The sequence below is a fragment of the Coloeus monedula genome (assembly GCF_965178545.1).
Source record: "Coloeus monedula genome assembly, chromosome: 12".
Taxonomy (NCBI): domain Eukaryota; kingdom Metazoa; phylum Chordata; class Aves; order Passeriformes; family Corvidae; genus Coloeus; species Coloeus monedula.
Window position 1 is genome coordinate 3,615,342 of NC_138792.1, and position 12,513 is coordinate 3,627,854.

At 48.6% G+C, this 12,513-nt stretch overlaps 1 protein-coding gene across 2 annotated transcripts in view; it reads right to left on the bottom strand.

Moving 5' to 3' along the window:
- Positions 1–405: 405 nt before the first annotated feature.
- The window catches only part of LOC309577505 (gamma-aminobutyric acid receptor subunit beta-4), a gene marked incomplete at both ends in the record, with an annotated part of 70,238 nt that continues 58,130 nt past the window's right edge, over positions 406–12,513 (bottom strand). Inside the window, 5 exons of one of the 2 annotated variants that reach the window (XM_082289601.1) lie at positions 406–783; positions 1,821–2,065; positions 4,692–4,844; positions 6,284–6,421; positions 10,433–10,515. In XM_082289601.1, the coding sequence (XP_082145727.1) occupies positions 406–783; positions 1,821–2,065; positions 4,692–4,844; positions 6,284–6,421; positions 10,433–10,515 (997 nt within the window). Of the gene's footprint in view, positions 784–1,808; positions 2,066–4,691; positions 4,845–6,283; positions 6,422–10,432; positions 10,516–12,513 lie in introns of both variants that reach the window. The other variant, XM_082289600.1, reaches the window with a different exon arrangement.

Here is a 12,513-nt window from a genome sequence, read left to right on the forward strand (position 1 = left end):
TTTTTTTGTGTGTTTTTTCTTTTTTTTCCGTCTTTTTTTCTTTTTTTTTCTTTCTTTTTTTTTTTTGGTTTTTGTTGTTTTTTGTCGGTTTTTTTTTTTTTTTTGGTTTTTTGTTTTTTTTACAATGGTTTAAGTCCTTCAGCAGGAAACCAAAATCAGGACGAACACATCCCTCCCTGAAACCAAACCCCCTCCCGTACCTTTCTCTCCCTTTACCCCACCCCACACTCCGTGGTTCTACATGTGCTGAAAAGAGAAGAGTAAGCTTAGAATAAATCTAATGAACCATAGGAATAAATGACAATGATAGTAAAGAGTAAAACCCAAACCCAAAAGACCACAACACTCCTGTGTTGTCATTGTCTGAGTGTCTGTCCCTATTATCTCTCTCAGAGGCCGCAGGCATCAATTTACATAGTACAACCAGTAAACAAGGTTGAAGAATCCAAAAGTGATTGGAAAAATGATCCGTGACCACTTGTCAATGGTGCTGACGTCTGTCAGGTCTGGGATTTTGAGCTTCAGCTTGGACGACCGCCGGCGCAGGCGGCAGTTGGCGCGGTTGCGGGCGGCAGCGTGGTGGGTCAGCGGGACGTGGCGGTCCAGGGTGGGGTGGTGGCCAAAGCCATCCCGAGAGGCCAGCGGCTTGCGGAACTGGATTCCTGAGCCTTCGAAGGACATGACAGAGTTTCGAGAGTCGCCCACGCTGCTCATCATGTCCGTGGCCAGCAGCTCGTTGTTCATCTCCAGAGTGCTGAGGAGGATGTTACCGTAAGGGTCAACCTGGAACGGGGAACACAGACACAGAGGTAGTGGGGTGTTCTGGGCAGGATGCACACACCATCGGGGGTGGTTCTGAAGGGACTTCTGGGTAACAATGCTGTTGGGAATTATACAACTTCTGGAATGTTTAAAGTGACTTTAGTCACGGGTTGGTTCGCCTTTGCCAAGGAGGAGGGGAATGGAGGTTTCCCTTTAAAAGATTCTGTCCACCGAGGGTTTGAGTTTCACTGGGTGAGGCCTCAATCAACAAAAAGAAGATTCCTAAACTCTGAGAGCTGAACATCTACAGATTGGGAGTGGCCAGAAGATACAGAGGAGATAAACAGATGTTGACAGATATTAACCCCCAGCAGGGTTGGAGATACCCAGTCTGGGAAAAGATTGAGAAGAGAGCCAAAGAACAAGGACCAAAAATAGCATTGAAGGTGAAGGGATCAATAACAAATAGGAGATCAAATATTAAGAATTGTGTAATGCAGAACCAATGAATGAAAATTTGGGTTTTTTAATATATAAATATGTGAATATTTCAGTAAAGAATCACATGTGGTTGAAATGATTTCCACTGCACATCCTGGCCAGAATAAAGTAATGCCTGACTCGTTAATACTTAAAAGATGGTGTTGGAGAGTTTCTTTTCTTCCCCAGAGTTTGGTGACAATACCCATGATGGGGTCATTTGTGAGCTCTAAACATGCTGCATTTGAGGGTTGCCCACTGCTGCTGGGGCAGAAGGAGCAGCCACCTGTGCCTGCAGCAAAATTTGAGTGGGGGAAGTGTGATTCTGCCAACGCAGGAGGACCAAAGGCCACTGAGGGACTTTTGGGTACTCCTACCCCACACAAGAGATTTCTGATGAGACTGGTTAGAGGATGATGACAAAATGAACAAGGAGGAAAAATTCCCAGTAATCACCAGACAAGGGAAACTGGGGTTCACCTCTCGTGATGAGCACAAAGGCTGCTCCTCAGCTCACCCAGTGGAGAGCCTGAATCCTCCTGCCACAACGAAAGGAGAGGACAAACCTGCTCTCTCACCCTCTTCTCCTCGTAGCGGTGGCGCTCGTTGTTGGCCTTGCTGATGCGCTCACTCTGCTTCTTCTGCTGCCGGGGCCCTCGCCCGAAGAATATGTAGTTGACAAAAGCATACTCCAGGAGTGCCAGGAACACGAAGACGAAGCAGCCCATGAGATAAACATCAATAGCCTTGACGTAGGGGATCTTGGGGAGAGTCTCCCGCAGGTGGGTGTTGATGGTTGTCATGGTAAGCACCGTGGTGACCCCTGTCAGGAGAGGGCAGGTGCTCTGTTACCAACGTGGGATGGTTTTCTGAGATGCCATTCTCGGCTCCCACATCCCCCCTTCCAGCTGGACAGCCTCAGGAGGGATGGGAGCAGTGCAACTGGGAAGGAAACTGTCATTATTCTAAGCCTGCATGCCCAGTACATATTGGTGCAGAAAATGAACCAGCAGCAAACAGTGGGGGAAAATGTCTAAGTATCATCAGCATGATGGGGATCAGCATCCTCTGGACTTTGTTTCTTTAAGTCCCCCTGATCTTCCCTCTTTCTCTCATTGTGGTAGGAAATATTCAGTTTTGCTCTGTCTTTTTTACCCTCTTCACCTCCCTTTTTTCTCCTTCATGAACTCATCAGGCTTCACTGTGTGCTACTGAATGCCTCAGCATCCTGGCATGAGTTTATAACCTGCCATGTCTTCCCAACGCCATGAAGTGGAGAAAGAGCAAAGAGATTTCCTCTTCATGGCACTCTCTTTTTTTTGCCTGCCTCGTAGGCTTCTGTCCTTGACCCCATCAGTTCCCACCTTCCTCTCACCAGCTTTACCATTCATTACATCAATTATCACTTGTACACATTCCTCCCATGGTTCTCACACTCTCCTTTTTAGGCCTCCTCACATTTCTTGCATCTTAAATAAGCATTTTGTGAACACTTTTGTCCCCATCTACTCAGTTCCAGAAGCCTGATTCACTATGATTACTCTCACAGCTTCAGATCTCTTCTTCAGCTTCTTCTCAGACTCTTCCCTTCTCTGGACTGTCAGAGTGGCCTCAGACCTGCCTCTTTGACAGTCTTCTGCCAGCTCCAAAAAGATGGCAATGAACCTTCATACTTCTTTTGGGGGTGGTAACTCTTCCTCTTCAACCTACTCTTCCTTTGCTTCTCTAGCTGTTCTTACTACCTTGCTGATCTTCTTTTCTTCTTTTCCCTCCTCATCTCTCTGGTGGCAGCTCTAATAATCTACATGACCTTAATTTTCTCCTGTGGTTTCAGCCCCACCTCTACAGTGATGGCTCTCAAAGCTCTCTGTGCACCCCGAACCTTTGCTTGTCCTGCTTCCCCTTCACCCTCGCTGTGTCTTTAGTGTCATTCCTGATAAAAGACTGAAAGAACTATTAGCCTTCAGTTGGGTAAACAGAAGGGAGATATGTTTAGGTATACACAATATGGTCTATAATTAGGCAGTAGTCTAAATATACAGAAATCTGAGGCAAAGAAAGGGAGAATAGAATGTTCTCCATGTCTCCATTAAGAACTGGACAAATTGCAATAGAGACTTAGGGCAGAGGCAAAGAGGACCTTTTTGACTGTATGAGCAGGTAAATCTGGATATAAAGTGACCAGAGGAGGCTGTGGAGTTTAATTTTTTTGGAGCTTTTTAAGGATAAGTTAGAGAACTGTCAGGAATAGTTTAGGGAGAGCTGTTGCAGTTCTGATCTAGAGTGTTTTTCTTCTGTCTTCTCCTTTGAGTCCAGATGTCAGCAGAAATTCAACAGCTGTGCATGTCACCTCCACCCTTTTGCTTGCAATGTTTCTTATTCTCCTCTCTCTGATTATGGCTCCTGTCAATGCAACTTAACCTTTTAATTTACCAAGTTCTTCTTCTTCCCTTCCTGTCTCTCTGCTCCAGCCTCCTCAAGCAAGCACAGCCAAATTACCTCTTTTATATCTTTGTTCAACCCACCCCTCCTCTGAGTCTTCTCAAGTTCTTTCTCCTAGAGCTACTTGGAGCCCCCAACCTTCGCTGTCAGACCCAGGTGCACTGCCTCTCTGAGCCTTGTCTCACTCACAGATCCAACCCTGCTCTCTCCTTACCTCTCCTATTGCCTCGGAAATTTCCCTCATGTTGCACAGCCCCATTCTCATATGCCAGCCATCCCCCCTTTCTCGTGTTCCTCCTTCAAAACCCTCATCTGCCATCCACCCCCACTTCCCTTCTGTTGCTTAAAAGACCTCATTTTTTCCCCCTCTTATAGGAAAACATTCCTATTTAAGGGAGCATGAGCCAAAGAAGAACTTGGGCTTTAACTACTGTCCCACATTTGCCTTGGCCATGAAGCTGCAGAGTGTCTGTATGGCACCTGAACTATCAGGAAAACGTGCAATGCCCCTTGCTTTATTTCTTTCAGCTTTTAACCATTCCCATACAACTCTTTGGCCACTCAACCTCAGAATTTATCATCCAACTGACCCCTCCTGGCACACCTGTTGACCAAGAGGTGCCCAGATATCTCTTCTTAAGAAAACCAGTGCAAACCAGAATGGAGGAACTCATGGCATGTCAGGGTCTCACGTACCTGAGAATATTTACATTTTTGTTTAGAGAGTTTAAACTCACACCCAGAAAATTTTTGGTAGGACTTTTACTGATTCAAATAAAACAGACTCCAGTCTGGGAAGTACTAATAACCAACCAACCAACCAAAAAAATGTAACTGTTCTGACTGAAAATTTAAAGTTTGTTCTCAGAAACAAAGTAATGTCCATTTGGGATGACAACTTTGACAGACTTGCTTAATTGCTACCTCATAAAGAAAAGGGATTTTCCTCATTACAGCTTATCTCCCTCAAGAAAACACCTCCAAAATACAATGAAGAAGTTCCATACCCAGTGCCACTCGTGCAGCAGAAGCATCGTAATTGATCCAGAAGGAGACCCAGGACAGGATGGTGATGAGGATGGATGGCATGTAGGTCTGCAGGATGAAGTAACCAATGTTCCTCTTAATCCGGAAACTCAGGGATAGGCGCAGATACGAACCTGCCAGTGAGACATTAAAGGAGGATGGGGTTTGAGAGGAGGGCAAGGCTGCATTTGTGCTAAGAGCTTAGGTCAGGAACTGAAATTTTTACTTGGAAAATGTTCTGGAGAGGCAGGAATAATGAGAAATCTCCTGTTTTCTGCAGCTGGTTTTGCAGACTCATCGGATTTTGAAAGGGGTCTCTTCAGAGTCTGCTCAGTTGTCCCAGAGTATTAAGAAGAATGGAAACTCTACATAAGTCACATTATTATATCAGCCATCGTGGGAGAATGGCTGTTCAGTGCTGGAATTGCTATTATGGTGCCAGCCAATATGATGGAGGCTTACACAGGAGACTTTAACCCTATATCTGGGTGCCATAAGATGATTTTCCAATGTTTCCTGTGCCAGCTCTGCCTCCAAACAGCAATGAAGATCTGAATCATATTTTTCCCATGCTGTTCTAAAAATGGGTTATGGTCAGACTGGGCAAATTCATATGCAAATAGAGTACTGTTAGTTAATCTGAAGGTCTCTTTTTTATTATTTTCAAGTTATTGCAACTTCCTCCTAATCTTTTAGCAAACCTAATGAGGATAGTGAGGACAATAAGTACTTTTACAGTCCTTCCACTGGAGCAGGCTAATTTTGACAGGGACAAAGCAGTGCCTCTTTCATTGCTATGGGACAAAGTCCAAGTCATTCCTCCTTCCCACCTCTGTCCCTTAGGCAGCACAGGAGCCTGAAACATGGGTGTAATCCTGGCTGGCAGGTAAGTAACAAGAAAAGAACAGTTTTTAGCCATCAAGGATGTAGACTGGGATAAAGGAGGGATTGTTCCCTCACCACTGTGGGCCACTTGTATGGCTTGAACACAGTATTTCACCAGTCTATTTTTGACAGGTGTGTGCTGTGCTGTTTTGGCAGTGACCTCCACCTCAGATAAAAGTGAAGACAGCAACCAAAATCCAACCCCCTCCAACTTTCCAGCTGGCAGCATCTGAGTGGTCCCAGGTATTCTCTCCAAATCTTTTTATTGCCATGTGCAGGTGGGTTGGCATCATTTCATAGCCCACTTGCTTCTCAGTGGATATATTTTCTCCTTACTATTGCACCTACATTAGCTTTGAGACCCAGATGTGAACCACATAAAAATTAGATGAAGGCTGAGAACCTTTTAAAGAGGTTCTGAGCTCGGTCATTATTTTGACTAAGAAACAGAAATAATTGCAGCAAAGAAAATGATCCTGAAAGTCTCTGAAGAGAAGCAGACAAAAAAAAAAAAATAAATAAAAAAAGCAAAGCTGGTGGGTGCAGAAGACACCTTTCACCTTTTTCTTAGAGGAACCCCAAGCTGAAGCCTAGATCCTAAGTTAGTGCCCCAGCATGTGAATCAGAGGGGCAGCCAGTGGATCAGCAGCAGCTTTGCCCATTGCACGCAGCCCTTCACCAGACTCACCAGTGGTGAAGACCACCTCCCTGCTGACCAGCCTCTGCTCAATGATGGTGAACTGGGGCAGCTCCAGCACCTCCATCCCCGTGACAGCTGAGTCGTTCCCTTGCCAGAAGAAGACAATGTCATCCACCGTGTAACCATCTGCAGGGAGGAAGGAGCACACAGGGAGAGCTGAGCTGACAAGCTGGACCAGGTGACACCTCCATTTGCACTAAGGTGATCTGGAAAAGGACCCAAAGGAAAGCCCACACCGAGCCTAGCCTCTCTCTGCTGAGGTACTTTCCTTCTTCAGCTGAGCTTGGCAGTACAGTCCCCAGGAGAAGAGGAAAAATTGGCCAGAACTCCCACTTCTGGCTAGAATTCAGGAGAAAAAGGTGAGGTGTGGCCCATCTAGCCTTGACTTGCACTACATAATCTCCATGGCTGACATGACAGGGACTTGTGCACCAGAAGCCTCTGTCAAATGCACCAAACACAGCATTTTGCTTTTCAAAAGCTGCCTCCTTTTACCAGGAGGGGGAGACCACACAGTGCAGACTGGTGGGACTGGGTAAACAGGGCAGCTGAGTATTAAAAATTCCCAGAGAGGAAAAGATCTCCAGCAGCAGTTGAATAGAACTTTGACAACCAGAGCACCTCCCTTTTCTAAGTACTCTCAGTCAAAATTCAGATCCAAGAAGTGAACAGAGTCTCTGAGGCTGGGGGCTGCTTTTACCAAGTACTGCCTGAGAAGAGCAGTAATGAGAGAAGAGGGGGAAAGGAAGCAGACTCATAACAAATATTCATCCCTCACATTTCAGGGTAATGGGCTTGTTAACTCAGCCAAGGGTGAAGCTTCTTGCTTCAACCCCAGACAGACAGGGCTGCATGGGCTGCAAATGAGACCCCCAAGTGCTCTGAACTCGTGGGGAATGAGGCCCAGGGGATGAAACCACGAAACCCCTCACCCACCACTGCGACGTTCACAGCCCTGCCCTGCCCTTCCCTTGTGGCAAGGATTCATCACACCTTGAAAATTAACAGTGCTTGTGTGTTTTGAAGCCCTTTGGCTGTTGCTGCACAAGGGTGGCCTCAGAGTCTAAGTAAAGCTTCACAGGAGCAGTAAGATATGGCCAGGCTTTGGTACAGCTCAGGGCAAGGCTGCCTTGAGAGCGTGAGCCTCACCTGTGCCCACAGACAGCTCGTGCTCAGCACCTGCACTGCAGCACAGCAGCCTGGCTTAGGCACCCACCCTCGCAGCACAGGCAGCTGGCTTTCCATGCAAGGCTCACAGCTACTCAGGAGAGTGCCACCAAACCCAGCACCAGGGCATCAGTGGGATCAGGGCAATGAAGGGCTGTTGAATGCACCACGGAGGAGAAATTCTTCTCCTCCTGCTTTGGGAGCTAAGGGTTAGCCCAGAGCAGAGATGAACCTTCGAGGCCAGCGTCATCCTGAAGCTGCTGAGTGGACAAAGGGCTCAGCAGTCTGGTCTGATCTCACAGCTGACCCTGCTTTGAGCTGCAGGCTGGACTAGAGACACCCCGAGGTCTCCTCCCAAACTGAATTATTTGATGACTGTGCAGTCTCTGAGCCCACATCCTGCACTCTCAGTCATTACTGCGTTTATTCATGGGTGCTAACATATAAACCCAGTCTTCCAAATGCCATGCCACATCTGCTTCTGATGGAAATCAGCTAAGCCAGGGCTCCACCTCCTCCCCCAGCTGGCATATTCCTGCTCCCAGAGTGGTAAAGCCCTCACACCTTCGAGCCCAGAGGGTTTCAGGACCCTTGGGTCATCCTCCTCACGCCCCAGCTTCGCGCACAGGACCTGGTGTTTGCATCACTCAGCCCCGGGGCTGGAACCCCACGTTCTTGGATGTAAGAAACACCCAAGTCCCCCCCACTCCTGCTGGTAGCTGGTTCCAGCAGCTCCAACGCCCTCACGGCTCAGAAACATTGTGAACGATTTCACATTTGAATTCATCTGGCTCAGACTCCCAGGCTCCCGTGGCTGTTCCCAATGTCTCCAGGAGGTTCCTGAGCCCTTTCCCCCCCGTGCTCCCCCTCTGCAGAGGTGCACCCAGCCTGTAAACAATTCACCTCTCCACCTCCTTTGCAGTAAACAAACCAGACTGAGCTATTGAGGTTTCTCACTGCACATCTGCCCCAGCCCTTGAACTGCTTTTTAGCATCTTTCCTCAGCCTCTTCCAATTCCTCAGCATCCTCCCTAAATTTTGGAACCCAAACATAGACAGAGCCCCTTTCCCCATCTCAGTGACATGTTCAGAGGCCAATCAATTCCGAGCTCTGACTCACGGCTCCCCTGGTTTATATAACAGGGCTCTCTCCAGCCCATTCTGTCAGAGCCGCAGAACCTCCAGCTGCCGTGCCCGGGGCTGCCACCCCTTCCTCACCTCCCCGTGTGGGTCCAGGCCCCTCGGGATGGCCCTGCAATCCCACACACAGGCACAGAGCTCTGCATTTGGCTGTTTTCAAACCCCTTCCGGATGGATTCAGATTGGGAAGGATTCAAATGCGTAGCGAGCAAAGCTCCGCACGCTGCTATCTTCATCATCCACAAATTTAACAGCAGTGACTTCAAATTTACTTCCTGATCAGCAATGAAAATGTCAAATTACGGTAACTAATTTTAGGAGATCTCACAGTTAACTAGTTCTATTCCATTTATTCTATGACCTGCTGGTGTTGGGTACCAATTTTTGTATTTTTATTTTTTTATCATGGCATTATGCAATATGAAATCGAGCATGTTTTTCATGAAGCCATTTTTTAAAAGTGTTTCTAAAGGGAAAGGTTGCTTGGTCTAAAAATAAATGCTTTGCTTTGATTTCTAGCTTTAAAGAGAAAACCAAATTTCCATTTTACTTCTAAAAAGTAAACAAACTTTCACAAAGGCAACTCATTTCCATCTGAAATATCGAAAAGTATTGATGTGACGTCTTAAAATGTCAGATTAGCAGCCTGTTTGTAGCCTGCCTCATCAGGTTTTTGTTGGATCCTGGCACACAGACAGGCAGGGGTATACGCGGTGAGGGTTATTTTTGGGGTGGAGGGATGGGATCAACAGGCAGTGCTTATCTCACACAGATAAGAGCCCCGAGCTGCTGTGGGGCAGGGGACCCCATATGCCTTCTGCTGTTTCCCAAACCCAGCACTCCTGCCTCAGAAAAGGGCTTTTTCTCTCTGAGGTTTGGCTTGATTTTGTGCTTTAAAATACTTTGGTTCTATAAAGGACCATTTGGTTCTATAAAGGACTGATATTCCAGAGTCGTGTGGAAGCAAAGAAAATGGAGCCCTGCAGATTTCGACCGTACAAGTGCGTGAAAGACAAAAGCTCTGAGGAAGGAAACAATTGGATCTCTTCATCTCTGCCTGGGTCTTTGGAATATTATGAGGAAATGTGGCTCTGATGAACAAATTGGCTTGACATGACCCATTAAGAGCAAAATCGCAACACAGGGAACTGTGGGTAATTCCCTGCCTTCTGTTTCCTTGGTTCTACTGTAAACTATTCTCAAACTGCTGAGGAGTGGCAGAAAAATGACAATCTGCCATTCGTGCCTCCAGCAGGACCTCATTCCCATCCCGTTACCCCACACATCCCGGGACCCAGGAGGGATGGGGACAGCAGCTCCCCAGCCATGGGTGCTCCCTGATGGAAAGAGCAATTCCCTGATAATCACCAGCGAGGCTGCATCAGCTCTGCTGGGAGCTCTGCTGCTCTGGCCCAGCCCCAGAGGGACACTGCAGTGCATTTTTATGAGGGAGAGCCGGACCTCCTCTGCCAGCACAGCTGGAAGAGGATTTCCATAGGAATCCAGGGAACATCCAGGCAGGGAAGGACGGTGGGAGGGCTTGGGTGCCACCTCCCACACAGAGTGGAGCCAGCCACGAGTGAGGACAGCTTCCCAGGGCTTCCTTAAGGCTAAGGGAGCCTTCCACCACCCTCCTGAGACTGATCTTAATGCCCGGCCTGCTGCTAGAGCTCTGTTTTCCTGGGAATTTCCCCCGTGAGGTGCCCTCAGGGTGATGGAGCCTGGTGCTGTAGCAGCCCTGGGAGGCATCCCACGAGCGGGAAGCTGTGACCGGAGCGGGTGGCATCAGGTGGCACCGCGGGGCAGGCGATGTGCCCGAGGCATACGCACAGCTCTCGATCTCCAGCGTGCAGTTCTGCTGGTCCAGGGGGTACCTCCGCAGGTCCATCATGCAGGCGGCCGTGGTGGTGATCCTGAAAGGGGAAGAGAGACAAAAGAAAAAAACAGTAGTTTAAAAAAAATCAGTTGTGTCTGCTTTTCTCTTATCAAAAAAAAAAAAAAAAAAAAAAAAAAAAAAAAAAAGGAGAAATGAAAGGCAGAAGTGAAAGTCAGGCAGCATTTGGGGCCGCTGTTTCCCTGGAAACCAGGGAGATCCGGGGTGGGAGGTGTGCAGGGCGGGGGGCTGATGCGGCTCACCCCCACTGGCACGGCACAAACCCTCCGTGACTCACGTCAGCAAGGCAGCATCTCTATTAACGGGGTGGGGAGCGAGCTGCGTTCCTCCTCTGTCTCTCCCTTGAGAGAGACAAAGAACCCGGGCACAGCTCCGGCTTGGGGGGGGGGGAAGAGGAGAGGCTGCAGCGTGGAACAGGGAGACAGCCCGCACGTGTCCGTGAGGCTGAGGATGGATTGATCCAATCACCCAGCAGTGACCTATTGCTGACCACGTTATCACCCCCCTCCCCTCACGAGTTGCTCCAAACCCCCTAATTACAGCCCCCCCATCCTCATGCCCCTCCATCTTGCCCACTTTGGCCAAACCCAAAAGCCCAGACCCCTCTGGCAGAGCCCTCCCGCTCCCCGGCCCCGGTAGCGGAGTCACTCGTGTGCAAATGATTGCGTGGTCATCGAAGACACGTGGGGCGTGTGTGTGGGTGCGTGTGCATCCCCCAAAAAGTGAACATGGGGAGAGGATGAGAGTGGGTGCTGCTTTGGGGGTGTTGGAGCACGGGGAGGACTCGGAGCAGCCCGTGCTGAGGTTCAGCTGAGGCTGCCAGCGGGGTCTGCGTATGTTACACGTTGTAAAGAACATTTTACATCTCTGGGGTGGGGGATTTTGGGGTGGGATAGATGAGGGCATGAGGCAGGGATTGAGTTAACGCCTCAGCATGGCAACAGCGCTGCCCCTATTTCTCAAATATATTGCTCCCCTCACCCTTTAATGCAGTCTTCTTCCCGTGCGATGGATGTGTGCAGAGTGCTGGAGGGGCGGGGGGGAGATTGCTGCATTCTCCCCCTATTTTTTCAATTAACCATCTGGAAGGCATTAATCAAGCTACACTTTTTTTTTTTTTTTTTTTTTTTTTTTTACTATGTAGGCATAACCAGTGAACTGTTAACTAGAAAGCTTTTTCTTCTGAGCCCTGTGGCCTGGGAGAGAGAAAGGCAAGGAAAAAAAAGGAAAACAAGAAAGCAGGGAGGACGAGATGGAGAAGCAGTGAAAGAGAAGGAAAAAAAAAAAGTAAAAAACCATCAATGGTAGAAAAAGAGACCAGAAAAGGGGAGATTATGGGTGAAGCTGGACATAAAATTGGAAATGGGGAAGAGGGGGGAAGAAGATGGGGGGATAAGCACCCATGGAAGAGGGCTGCCCCAGTGGGGGTATCAGGGCAGGGGCTGTGGCAGGGCAGGCTGGCAGCCCCGCAGAGCTGCTGGCTCTTTAAGAAATCTCGTGTGCTAAATTTATCCTCTCTGCTGTCTGTGAAGTCTGTTTGTAGGAGATGAAGCCTTGAGGAGAGCCTTTGCCACTGCCTGCCGTGCTATAAATAGATCCGAAGAGACGAAGGGAATTTATATATATCCTCACTGGGTCTAGATACAACACTGCAACTGCCCTCTCTCCGAGCAGGGGGCCCAGGCGAGCTCTTAACCCTTTTATCTGTAACACACTTGGGGTGGAGGAGAAAGCCCAGAGGGGAGAGAAGGACAACAGGACAGGAACCGCTTAAAAAATTACCACTACGGCTTTGCCATTGCACGGATTGCTTTTACAGCCTCCCAGCTTGGCAGGGCAAGCTGGAGACACAACACCTGCCCCACCCTAATCCTCCTGCACTGGGGTAACTGGGCATTGCAGTGGTGGTGGTGGGGGCGAATAAAAAGGGGAGCTGCAACCTTGGCAGGAAAGGCCAAGGTGGGAGGCGCAGAGTCCATCGTGGCTGGGCGCTGGGACCAAGGAGTCGTGCACGGGG